At 45.5% G+C, this 12,191-nt stretch overlaps 1 protein-coding gene across 1 annotated transcript in view; it reads left to right on the top strand.

The window, feature by feature from the left end:
* plekhh2 (pleckstrin homology domain containing, family H (with MyTH4 domain) member 2) overlaps nt 1–12,191 on the top strand; it is a 146,138-nt gene that overhangs the window by 100,448 nt on the left and 33,499 nt on the right. Inside the window, exons 16-19 of the mRNA XM_085980626.1 lie at nt 3,941–4,021; nt 6,659–6,838; nt 6,996–7,104; nt 10,675–10,787. Coding sequence (XP_085836752.1) covers nt 3,941–4,021; nt 6,659–6,838; nt 6,996–7,104; nt 10,675–10,787 — 483 coding nt within the window. The remainder of the gene's footprint in view (nt 1–3,940; nt 4,022–6,658; nt 6,839–6,995; nt 7,105–10,674; nt 10,788–12,191) is intronic.

The following is a 12,191-nucleotide window of genomic DNA, read 5'->3' as shown; positions in this document are numbered from 1 at the left end:
AATGAGAGGTGATCTTATTGAAACATATAACATTCTGAGGGGGGCTTGACAGGGTAGATGCTGAGAGGATGTTTCCCCTCGTGGGGGAATCTAGAACTAGGGAGCATAGTTTCAGGATAAGGGGTCACCCATTTAAGACGGAGATGAGGAGGAATTTCTTCTCTGAGGGTCGTGAATCTTTGGAATTCTCTACCCGAGAGAGCTGTGGAGGCTGAGCCAGTAAATATATTCAAGGCAGTGATAGACAGATATTTGAGCTACAGGGAAGTCAAGGGTTATGGGGAACAGGCAAGAAAGTGGAGTTGAGGCCAAGATCAGATCCGCCATGATTTTATTGAATGGCGGAGCAGGCTCGAAGGGCCAAATGGCCTACTCCTGTTCCTATTTCTCATGTTCTTAAGTATCTGTAAATGTAGATGCACAGGTGAATAACCATTCCAGCATTGATTTAGACATTTCATTTTCAAAGAGATGTGTCTTGGCCCTGATGAACATAAAATATTGCTCTAAGGTAAACTTGAAGGTAATTCTTACAGCACCTTTGACAGAAGTTGTTGTTAATACTGAAAATTGTAAGAGCTATTGTTTAGGTATAAAGATATCTAATTTGTGGAGGTTTTTTAATTCAGTGGGTCTGCTGCACCCTCTCGACTGCAGCACTTACAACTGGCTCATGCAGTGCTGAGGTTTACTATTCAATGGCTCAAGTCATTGTGTAAAAACTTTGATATTTCAAGGTTTTAGAAAACCTAGGTATTGATTTCATTCACAAACAGTAGTAGGGCAGGCATGTATCTTTGATAACAAACTTCATTCTGGATAGTGCTACATCTGCACATTGAAATGCCAAGTGAATTTTATCACTTACTAGTCAAGGAAAAAATATCCAGCCAATCTATATATATAAAAGGATATGTCTCTCTGTCTGTCTCTCTGTCTGTCTCTCTGGCCGGCTATACAATCAAAAGTTATAGAGCGTACCTACGCATATGTTATATCAAAAGAAAGCTCATCATTAGGGGACTCTTGTAGGCGTATTTACTTTTTGCTCCGACAAAAATTGTGCCGGCGGTCGGACAAAAATTGTGCCGACGGTATCCAAAAAACTTCCAAAATTCCTCTCATTATCCGCTCATTTGCATCGAGTGGGGGCGGGTTCATTGTGTGTGCGGGCGGGCCATCCTACAGTTGAGTGATGTGATGATTGACCAATCCTACAGTTCAGTGACCTGACGGTTGACCAATCGGTGCGTGTGTGGGCGGGCCTTATCATTCTGAACCGAGGTGAGTCGCCGCCATCTTGATTCCAAACTTTTCATTTCTTTTTCCCACTTTCTGCGTGTTTCTTTTCAAATCTACATTTCCAGCAAAAAAAAAGTTGCTTTTAAAACACAAAGGCCTAGAAATTCAGTGGCCTGCGCCACCAGTTTGCGCCCAAAGAGGGCACTCAGTGGCTTTTGCGCCACTGGCCACACCTACCGCGATATTTAGCGGGGCGCTAATGGCGACGTTAGCCTGTAGCGCTGCGCCGCCACCGATGACGTCATCGGTGTGCGCAGTGCCCCGCTATCGCCCCGATGGCCATATTTGGTCGCGCCCGCCTCTTCAGCGCCGGCCGCAAATAGCGACCGGTACACAGGGGCCTACCTGTGGCGGTAGTGGCGCTAGTTAAGGTGGAAGTGCGGCCGGCCACTTTTTTGGTGCCCGCCTGCCCGCACCTCCGTCCCCGGCCTCCTACACCCCCCCCCCCCCGCGGCATTGCCGGCTGTTTCCCGAGAGCCCGGCACTTCTCCTTGGTGCCGGGCTTATTTGCCGGCACTCACGAGCGGGGATCGCGCTGTTGCAGGCACCTTCCCCTTAACAGTGGGAGGAAGGCCTGCAGTACCGCAGCCTGCCGTGCCGCAGCGTGTGGCGCTGCGGCCCTTAGCGCGCCGATATTCAGTTTCAGCGCCCCAAGTGGGGCGCGGGAAGCCTCGTTTAGCGGCCCACTTCCATTTGGGGCGCAGAAACTGAATATCCGGATGGCGCAAGTGGCTCCGCACCCAGCGGTAATTTCGGCGCCCAGGCGAGCTTGACGCCCCAAACTGAATTTTTAGCCCAAATTGTTTTTTAAAAAAGTTAATTAATTTGTAAATCTTTTCTCTAACATCTAGAATTTTCCTACCTTTCACCGTTTTTCCAGGCCTGTAAGCCTGAGCCTCTGTTGCCCAGCCACGCCCGAGCTAGGCACCACCCGTCGCGCTCAACAAGCGGCTCGCGATCGCCGCCATCTTTGTGAAGGCTGGAGGGGGCGGGCCTGAGCCGAGCATTGCCACCATCGCCATCTTAGTAAAGGCGGTGAGGCAGGAGTCAGCGCGCGCGACTTGAGTCCGGCCGGGCCTCACGCAGCAGGTTGCGTGGCGGCGTCTCTCTCTCTGCTCTTCAAGCCGGCTCCGGTGGGAGGCGGGGCTCAGGAGATCGGGGTTCAGCAGATCGGGGGTGGGGGGGGGCTCGTGAGATCGGGCCTCAGGAGATCGGGGGGGGGGGGCGAGCCTCGGGAGATTGGGGGGGGCGGGGCTCGGGAGATCGGAGATCGGGCCTCGGGAGATCGGCGCTCGGGAGATCGGGGGGCGGGGCTCGGGAGATCGGGCCTCATGAGATCGGGCCTCGGGAGGGCGGGGGGTGGGGCTCGGGACATCGGGAGATCGGGGGCGGGACATCGGGAGATCGGGGGGCGGGGTTCGGGGACTCCCCCCCCCTCCTTCCCCCTTATCGCCGGCAGAGGGGAGAGGGTCTGCTGGCTCCCCCCTCCCTTTCTCCCCCCCCTCCTCTCCCCCCCCTCCCCCTCCTCCTCCCCTCCCCTCTCCCCTCCCCTCCCTCCCCTGCCCCCTCCTCCCCCCCTCTCTCTTCCAACAACAACATCCCCTCAAAAATCCCTCGGCACCGCCGGGCACTTCAGCTAGTAACAGAATAAAGAGACATAAAAGAAATCTCCTTGTGGCCCAGCTGTGGTTTGTGTTGGTGATGTGTCATGGAATGACAGCTTAGCTGCACATTTTCTCACTTGAAGAGTGCAGGGAGGTTATACTTGAACTGTATAAAAAAACTAAAATAACAACAGAAAATGCTGGAAATACTCAGGTCTGATGAAGGGTCCCAGACCTGAAACGTTAACCCTGTTTCTCTCTCCACGGATGCTGCCTGGCCTGCTGAGTATTTCCAGCATTTTCTGTTGTTATTTCAGATTTCCAGCATCTGCAGTATTTTGCTACTATAAAACACTAGTTAGGCCACAGCTGGAGTACTGTGTACAGTTCTGGACACCGGAGAGGGTACAAAGGAGATTTACGAGGATGTTGCCAGGACTGGAGAATTTTAGCTATGAAGAAAGATTGGATAGGCTGGGGTTGTTTTCTTTGGAACAGAGGAGGCTGAGGGGAGACTTGATTGAGGTGTATAAAATTATGGGGGGCCTAGATAGAGTGGATAGGAAGGACCTATTTCCCATAGCAGAGAGGTCAATAACCAGGGGGCACAGATTTAAAGTAATTGGTAGAGAGATTAGAGGGGAGCTGAGGAGAACTTTTTTTCACCCAGAGGGTGGTGGGGGTCTGGAACTCACTACCTGAAAGGGTGGTAGAGGCAGAAACACTCATCACATTTAAAAAGTACTTGGGTATGCACTTGAAATGCCGTAACCTACAAGGCTACGGACCAAGAGCTGGAAAGTGGGATTAGGCTGGATAGCTCTTTTACGGTCGGCACAGACACAATGGGTCGAATGGCCTCCTTCTGTGCTGTAAATTTCTACGATTCTATGGTACACCAAGCAATTAAAGAGGAAAAGAAAAATCTGGGAGGAGGATTTTTTTTGATTTTTTAAATCCTGCTGTTTATGCTTTGCATGGAAACAGGCCCCAGGTCATTGCCTCTTTAACTGACTTAAACAATTGTCTTGCAGGTAAAGCATGGTTACTCCAAGAGAGTCTGGTGTGCACTTGTTGGAAAGGTTCTTTATTATTTCCGCAATCAGGAAAATAAGGTAAACCAGCAATTTCAAGGTGATCTAGTCTTTTCCAAAGTCCATATTTTGTCCACTGGTGCACAATTTGTTCACACTCCAGAGCTCAAATCTATTCTTCTCAATATACTGATCACTGAACATATGACACAGTCTATTCAGGTTGTGAGTGGAAGAGGCTGTTATTCATTTTCACGCCCTCTGCACAAAGAATCATTTCAATTCTATTTATCACCTCCTTGAAATGCACAGTTGAAATCAGAAACTTGGCATGAGGGAAATTACAGGCGCTAACCAACACCCAGCGTCTTCATAACACAGCATGATTGGCTGTTTTTTTAGTTCTTTTTCTCCATTCTTCTTCCTTTCACTATCTCTCCATGCATCTCTTTTCTTCCTGTTCCATCTCTTTCCCTTGTTTCCATGCTCTGTCACTTTCTTTTTGTGTCCTTTTATTCTATCCATGCCTTTGTTACCTCTAGACTTGACTATTCCAACCCACTCCTGGCTGGCCTTCCACATTCCACCCTACGTAAACTTGAGGTGATCCAAAACTTGGCTGCCTGTGTCCTAACTCGCACCAAGTCCCGTTCGCCCAACACCCCTGTGCTCACTGACCTACATTGGCTCTCAGTTAAGCAGCGCCTCGATTTCAAAATTCTCATCCTTGTTTTCAAATCCCTCCATGGCCTCGCCCCTTCCTATCTCTGTAATCTCCTTCAGCCCCACAACCCCACCCCCCCCCACCCCGAGATAGCTGCGCTCCTCTAATTCTGCCCTCTTGAGGATCCCTGATTATAATCGCTCAACCTTTGGTGGCCATGCCTTCTGTTGCCTAGGCCCTAAGCTCTGGAATTCCCTGCCTAAACCTCTCCACCTCTCTACCTCTCTTTGCTCCTTTAAGACGCTCCTTAAAACCTACCTCTTTGACCAAGCTTTTGGTCACCTGCCCTAATTTATCCTTATGTGGATCAGTATCAAATTTTTTGTCTTAAAATACTCCTGTGCAGCACCTTGGGACGTTTTACTATGTTAAAAGCGCTATATAAATACAAGTTGTTGTTGTTGTATCTCTTATTTTGTAACTTCACTCTCCGTATACTTATTTATCGCCCTGCCTTGACCCTTATTAACGCCATCTTTCACGCCCATCCTTGGCAAGCTCCACTGGCTCTATGTGTTCCAGCAAATTAATTTCAAAACCCTCATCTACATGGCCTGGCTCTACCCCATGAGTGATCTTCTCCAGTCATATATTCTTGCCCATTTCCCCAACTTTATTGATTCTGGACTTTTGCTTATTTCCTGTAACTTCTCCTCCACAACAGGAGACAGAACATTCAGTCATTATGCCCAGGCCATCTCAAATTCACTCCCAAATCCACTTTGCATTGCTACCACATTCCCTACCTTCAAAAGGCTCATACAAACCCATCCCTTTGGCCATGTCTTTAGTTTTTCCCTCTAAATTTTCTTACTTTTCTGCTGAGTGTCCACCTCCCACACTATGAGCTGCTCTGAGGCATTCTCTTAAGTGAGGAGTACTGTATCATTGCAAATTGCGTTGTTACTCGCTCATTGAGATAATTTTCCGAGTATGCGCTGTTGGCGGGGAACTTTGTCTTCTTTCGCTCTATAAGTTCACTGCAACTGCATGAGCCATTGGGAGATCATTCCAGGAATAATATCCATGCATTTTTCAATTTATCTTGTCTCTTTATTTTTAGGCTTCTTCTTTCTTCATGTCACTATTCTTTGTCCAGTAAGATGGGAAGCAATCTTGTTTCCAGGTTCCTACCAATGCTAGCAAACAGTAACTGACCACTGTGTCACATTAGTCTGACTTGTCTTCTCATTTTCCTCCCTCCCTGTAAGGAATTGCCTGGCCTGTAATCAATGTCTCTCCTACCTTATTCTCTTACAAAATGGCCCAGCTGAGAGATTGGGAATTCACCATACTAGTTAATGTTATAGTGCATGGGCGCACCATTGTTCTATGCCCCTTCCAGACAGTTATATTATCAGTTATATATTCATCTCCATCCATTCATGGGTACCTGGAGAATTGCCTCACTTACACTCCCACAAAACACATCAAAATTGTGCTCATTGTGTTATTGCAATGCTTAAATGGTTGATTTGCCTTTACTTAAAAGTAGTCATTTGTGAATTTATTATGTTCATCAAGATAAAAAAATTTTTATTGCTGAACAATGGAACATGTTCCATTTCGGGCACCTAGTGACAATACAAAGCACTCCTAGACTAGGCGTACCACAGTTATATGCAGAGAAATGCACCTTTTACTTTACTCCAAAAATATGTCTTGGCTCTAACCACAAAGAGCATCTCTCACTGCACCATGGTAGCATTTTTATACTCTCACATCTATGCTGTTGCCAATTTAGTGCCAATAAGTGCTGAATTAGGTGAAGATTTGTGCTGTGGTCCCATGCCCACTACAAACTCATTTCACATAGAATTCTTACAGCCAGAGCAGTCTTTCATCCCATCAATCTGCACTGGTTTTGAACCTAGACCAGTGTCTAATCCACTGCATTAAAGATAGATTTAAAAATATCAGTAGTACAATGTACATTGATGGCACAAATTGGTGGCTGTATTCACAATCTATACCATGTTTTGCATATTTTCAAGTTTCCATTAGGTCAGATTAATTTGATGGAAGCAAGAGTTGAAGAAGTAGACAGATCGTGTGATTCAGACGAAGACTATGAGACTAGCAGTCGTAGCCTTCTATCTACACATTATACAATTGCTATACATCCCAAAGAGCAGGGTCCTACCTACCTCCTCATTGGCTCCAAACATGAAAAGGTAAGCTTACAATTATTTCATAAACTCACCACCTCTGTAATATATCTCTAAGGACATTTATTTGTGATGAGCATTCTTCAAATCACAGAATTGATCTCCAATCTTACTGGGACTAGGATGAAACACTGCTGGTTTAATGTGTTTTGTTTTTTCATAGGATACCTGGTTCTATCAACTAACCTTAGCTGCAGGCAGCACTAATATAAATGTGGGAACTGAATTTGAACAACTCGTTGGCAACCTGTTGAATGCAGATAGTGATTCCTGTAAGTCTGTAACCAAATATTTCAGACATATACTATCTATAATTGTAACATTATGTTTGAGTGTTGCGCTCAGCAAATTGAGGGATACCCACCCAGTGTTAGTATCAAGTACTCCTAAGTCTTGTGTAACATGAATTGATGGAGAGCAAAGCTACCTCTACAATACAAAGCTAGGTGGGAAAGTAAGCTGTGAGGAAGACACAAAGAGCCTGCAAAGAGATATCGACAGGTTAAGTGAGTGGGTAATAAGGTGGCAGATGGAGTCTAATGTGGGGAAATGTGAGGTTATACACTTTGGTAGGAAGAATAGGAAAACAGTATTTTTTTAATGGTGAAAAACTATTAAATGTTGGTGTTCAGGGAGATTTAGGAGTCCTCGTACAGGAAACACAGAGTTAGCATGTAGGTACAGCAAGCAATTAGGAAGGCAAATGGCATGTTGGCCTTTATTGCAAGGGGGTTGGAGTATAAGAGTAAGGAAGTTTGGCTGCAATTGTACAGGGCCTTGGTGAGACCACACCTGGAGTACTGTGCACAGTTTTGGTCTCCTTGTCTAAGGAAGGATATACTTGCCTTGGAGGTGGTGCAATGAAGGTTCACTAGATTGATTCCTGGGATGAGAGGGTTTTTCTATGAGGAGTGATTGAGCAGATTGGACCTATACTCTCTGGAGGTTAGAAGAATGAGAGGTGATCTCATTGGAACATATAAGATTCTGAGGGGGATTGACAGGGTAGACGCTGAGAGGTTGTTTCCCCTGGCTGGAGAGTCTTGAATTAGAGAGCATAGTCTCAGCATAAGGGGTTGGCCTTTTAAGACTGAGATGATGAGGAATTTTTTCACTCAGAGGGTTGTGAATCTTTGGAATTCTCTATCCCAAAGGGCTGTGGATGCTCAGTCGTTGAGTATATTCAAGGCTGAGATAGATTTTTGGACTCTAGGGGAATCAAGGGATATGGGATTGGGCGGGAAAGTGGAGCTGAGGTCGATGATCAGCCATGATCTTATTGAATGGCGGAGCAGGTTCAAGGGGCCATCTGGCCTACTCTTGCTCGTAATTCTTGCGTTCTTATGTACTCTGTTCCAACACTGTGCCACACCTCAAACTCAACCTACTGCACTAGCAAACCTGCACATCCTTCTCTCTCCTATATTAGCTATCATGCAGCCTTTCTGAGTCAGATTACTGTATTAGGAGCAGTTGTGTGCTGAGGGCCCACACCCAATAAGAACTTATTACTGACAGCAAATTATATCGGTCGTGTTTATTTCCAACACCAGATTTCTGATTGTTCACCTTGAAGGACAAGACACACCCAGCAGTTTCTTTGGAATGTGTAATTAGATCCTGCCTGCCTAAGTAATCAATTACAGTAAACTCTTGTCATCCGGACTTAATCATCCGGAATACTTTAATAACGGGCAAAATAGATAGCTGGTAATCTTGCCGAATCCATCCAGCACTCGTTTTGCCGAGTCCGAGTCTCCCGCGGTGGCCGAGTTAGTCAGTGGTTTTTATTTTTGTTTGTGTTAAAAATTGCCTTGACAGGTATACCTCTCTGTTATCCAGAATTTTTCATCAACTGACACCATCCTGCTCCCGTAGGTGCCAGATAAGAAAGAGTTTACTGTAATTTGCTAAGTGTAATTCGAGCCATTCTGACTTCCAGGCTCCAGACAGAACAGAGCTCACATAGAACAGATAGGGCTCACCCTTGTGGGTTAAGACCTTTTCCCACCCCCCAAACAAGCTCCTGACCCTGACCTTCCCCCCCCCCCCCCCCAACCCTCCCAAGTTCCTGACCTCCTCTGCTGCCCAAGTTCCTGACCTTCTTTCCCCTGCCCAAGTTCCTCCTCCCCACACCCACCCCGCCAACCCCGGTTCCTGACCTTCTCCCCAACAAGTTTTTGACCTCCCCCCATAGATGGGGCATTGTGTGTGGTTCACAGATTGTTAACAGATTTATTGGGTATGAAGTGAAAAGTGATAGCATCATGACTTCCGAAATCCGTCCAGTCTAATGATGTCACTTGCCACATATGCACCAAGCTTTCCGAGAAATCAACCAGAGGGAGGAGAGGAAGAATGTGGTGCCGGTGTAAAGGGGGTGAGGTTGGAGGACCATGATCTGTCTTACCATTTGGATCACATTCTCGCTCTCATTCCCCCGATTTAGACCTGAATCACGTTTTTCCCCCATCCCCACTGTGCTCTCCGTGCTCTTTACTCCCCCCCACCCCCAACCGAGTTCCTGACCTTCTCTTCCCTCTGATTCCCTCTCTTTCTCCTCTTTCAATCCGGTCTCTTACGCCACCCCCCTCCCCGGCCACCAATGGATCTAGTGACTGTCTCTACACGGAGCTGAGCAAAGCGTGGCTGCAACTGTTGGATACTGCGCACGCACGGCTTCGGTAAACAGCGCACATGCACAGAAGGGAATCAAGTGCACATGCACGGCTCCAGGATACCGAGTGCATGCGCAGAAGGCCACAAGAGTATTCGTACAGATAATCACTGTGAATTGTATCCCATCTTAATTGGATGGATTCTAACCAGATCCTAGAGGTGAATAACCAGTCCCTGCATCATCCACTCATTTAATTGATCATCTTTGACAACTGATTTATTTTTATATAACAATTTTAATTGGCATTATTGGAGGTTATACAAAACACATCAGTTGTAAAGTCTGCAGTGGTAGAGCTACAGTGGGATCCCGGCGGGTGAAGAACTCAGATCCACCAGATTTCCAAACCTCAGCTTGCCCAGTAAATATGGGCTTCAGTGGGGCCAGACACTTCTTAAGCCTGTCTTCATTATATCCACAGCCAGCATTGGGGCATGTCTGAGGGGTTCCCAGACCAGCTGAGAAATTGTGTCCAGCTCACCACCGATGTGCCCAGCAGAACTTGTCATGTGGGGAATTACAGGTGCTAACACCCAAAGGGATCAATTACTGTTGAAAAGATGACCAGAAGGCAGAACCAGAACTTACAAAAACAATACTTTTTCTTACCTCCTCTTCGGCCCATTTCATGCCTCCGTTGTCCTTTTTCGGATTAGAATAGTGACTTCAGTCCCACACCAATGTAGTTGGCGCTTATTTTCTCTCTGAAGTGGCCTACGAAGCTATTCAGTTGTATGAAACTGCTACAGGGCAACTAGAGATGGGCAATAAGTGCCAGCTTTGCCAGTGATACCCACACCACAAGAATTAAGAGGAAAAAATACTATGCCTGATGCCACAAGTATTCAAATACCCACTTTCCTGTGATTTGGGAAGGGGTCAGTGCCAGGGCACATAGGTGGGTGCACGTCACACACTTCCACCCCCTTTAAATAGGCCTATAGAATTTTTAGGCTTGCATATTTATTACTAAATTCATCAGGTTGTTTATTGTTAACCTGAGCTCAGATTTGGAACTAAATAGTTCTACTGTTTCTCAATTTTAAACTACTGTGGTAAACTATAATGATTCAAACATAATTACAATGGCTTTTTTCTTTCATTTATTAATTTCTAAGGTCAATTTATTTATGTATTTTACTCTAATTCTCCTCTTTGTCAGGCTCCCAGTTATGGATACACCCTACTCTGTGCTATAGTAAAGATGGGATAACATCTCCCCTTACCACACTGCCATCTGCAGCTCTACAAACTGAAGCACTCAAACTGTTTAAGGTAACATTCATTTGTATCCTGAAAAATAATGTGTCATAATTTGCTGTCAAAATAATGGTGAGACTAATGGTGCTTGCTATTATTTATGCGCAAATGCTACAGCAACTTCAGGCGAGGGCAGATGCGAGGTTAAATGCGGAAATCCAAGCGTTGCTGTCCGAGTTGCGCCATTCCGTCGTTAGCTTCACGAAAACGGCATCTCGCTGTCTGCCTCACCATTGAAATGCACAACGCCGTGAAGTTGCTGTACTTGAGTTCAGTTTGTACCTACCGCGCGCCACACAAAATCATGTCTATTTCAGTCTAAGTACCATTTGAACAAAGTGATGAGATAATTACTACTAGTCAACCTCTCTGGCACTGAAAATTAACTATTGCAAGTGTGGAGTCTCATTCCTTCAAGTTTTAATAGTTGGAGATTTAAAAAATGTAAAAAGTTTTTTAAAATGTTTTACTTTCCGTGTCTTTTTTCTCTCTGTTACTCCAATCTTTCTTTCCCTCGTTTTATTTCTCTTTCTGTACCTGATTTGGCATTGAATTCACCCTCTCTAATTTACACTTCCTCCTCAATCCTTGCGCTGTCAATTTCACAATCCTTCTTCAATCTGATTGGTTAAGGAGATACACAGTTGTTTGCCCTGTTCACTCAGGTTCCAGATGCCCTGTTTTCCTTGTTGTGACATTATCAGCTCACACATCCACCAACTTGCCACATGAAAATTTTTAAAACTGAAACGTGCAAGGGCAGATCTAACTAAGAGCATTCACCATTAGATTCACTCCTACAGCAAATTATGGCCCAATGTATTTTACTAGTGTAAGGAAGAATATTATGTTAAAGGTTTTTAGGGGATTAAGTTGCATGGCTTTTGGAACACCTAACAGCCTAATATATTCATGATTGCTGGTGGTGATATAGTATGCAATATTAGTATTGCTATGTGCATTAGTACTAACAGAAAAGCGGGTGTTAAAAAAAAATTGCACTTTGTTTGGTGGCGGAGTTTTGTGTCACTGGATGATTATTGAACTCTTTTGGCAAGCTTTCACCCTATTACCATAAGTCAATTTTCTGACACAGCACCGGAGAAATGTACCTGCAGTTAAAGTAGTGAATGGTCACCCACCACCTCCTTGAGTGCAAAATTAGGAAAAAATTAACTGGCATAAATATTGTCCCGGACACCCATCTTTTGGATACAGAACTCATTTGGCCTAGAAAATCCATGGGGTTGTGATGCCAGCAGTTATGCAGGGATTACGCCTGCATCAAAGTATCGCCACTGACCCTGCTAGAATTTGCAGATTGAAAATCTTGAACATTTCAATTAACCCAGTATCCACAGCCTGTTGGAGAGAGAGAGAAATACAGTTTTCTCTACCCTTTTTGTGAAAAAGTGTTTC

Source organism: Somniosus microcephalus, chromosome 3, assembly GCF_052327205.1.
Source record: "Somniosus microcephalus isolate GS21.2 chromosome 3, FLI_Smic_1.0, whole genome shotgun sequence".
Taxonomy (NCBI): domain Eukaryota; kingdom Metazoa; phylum Chordata; class Chondrichthyes; order Squaliformes; family Somniosidae; genus Somniosus; species Somniosus microcephalus.
The sequence above is the reverse complement of the archived record's forward strand: the minus strand, read 5'-3'. Positions and strand labels throughout refer to the sequence as shown.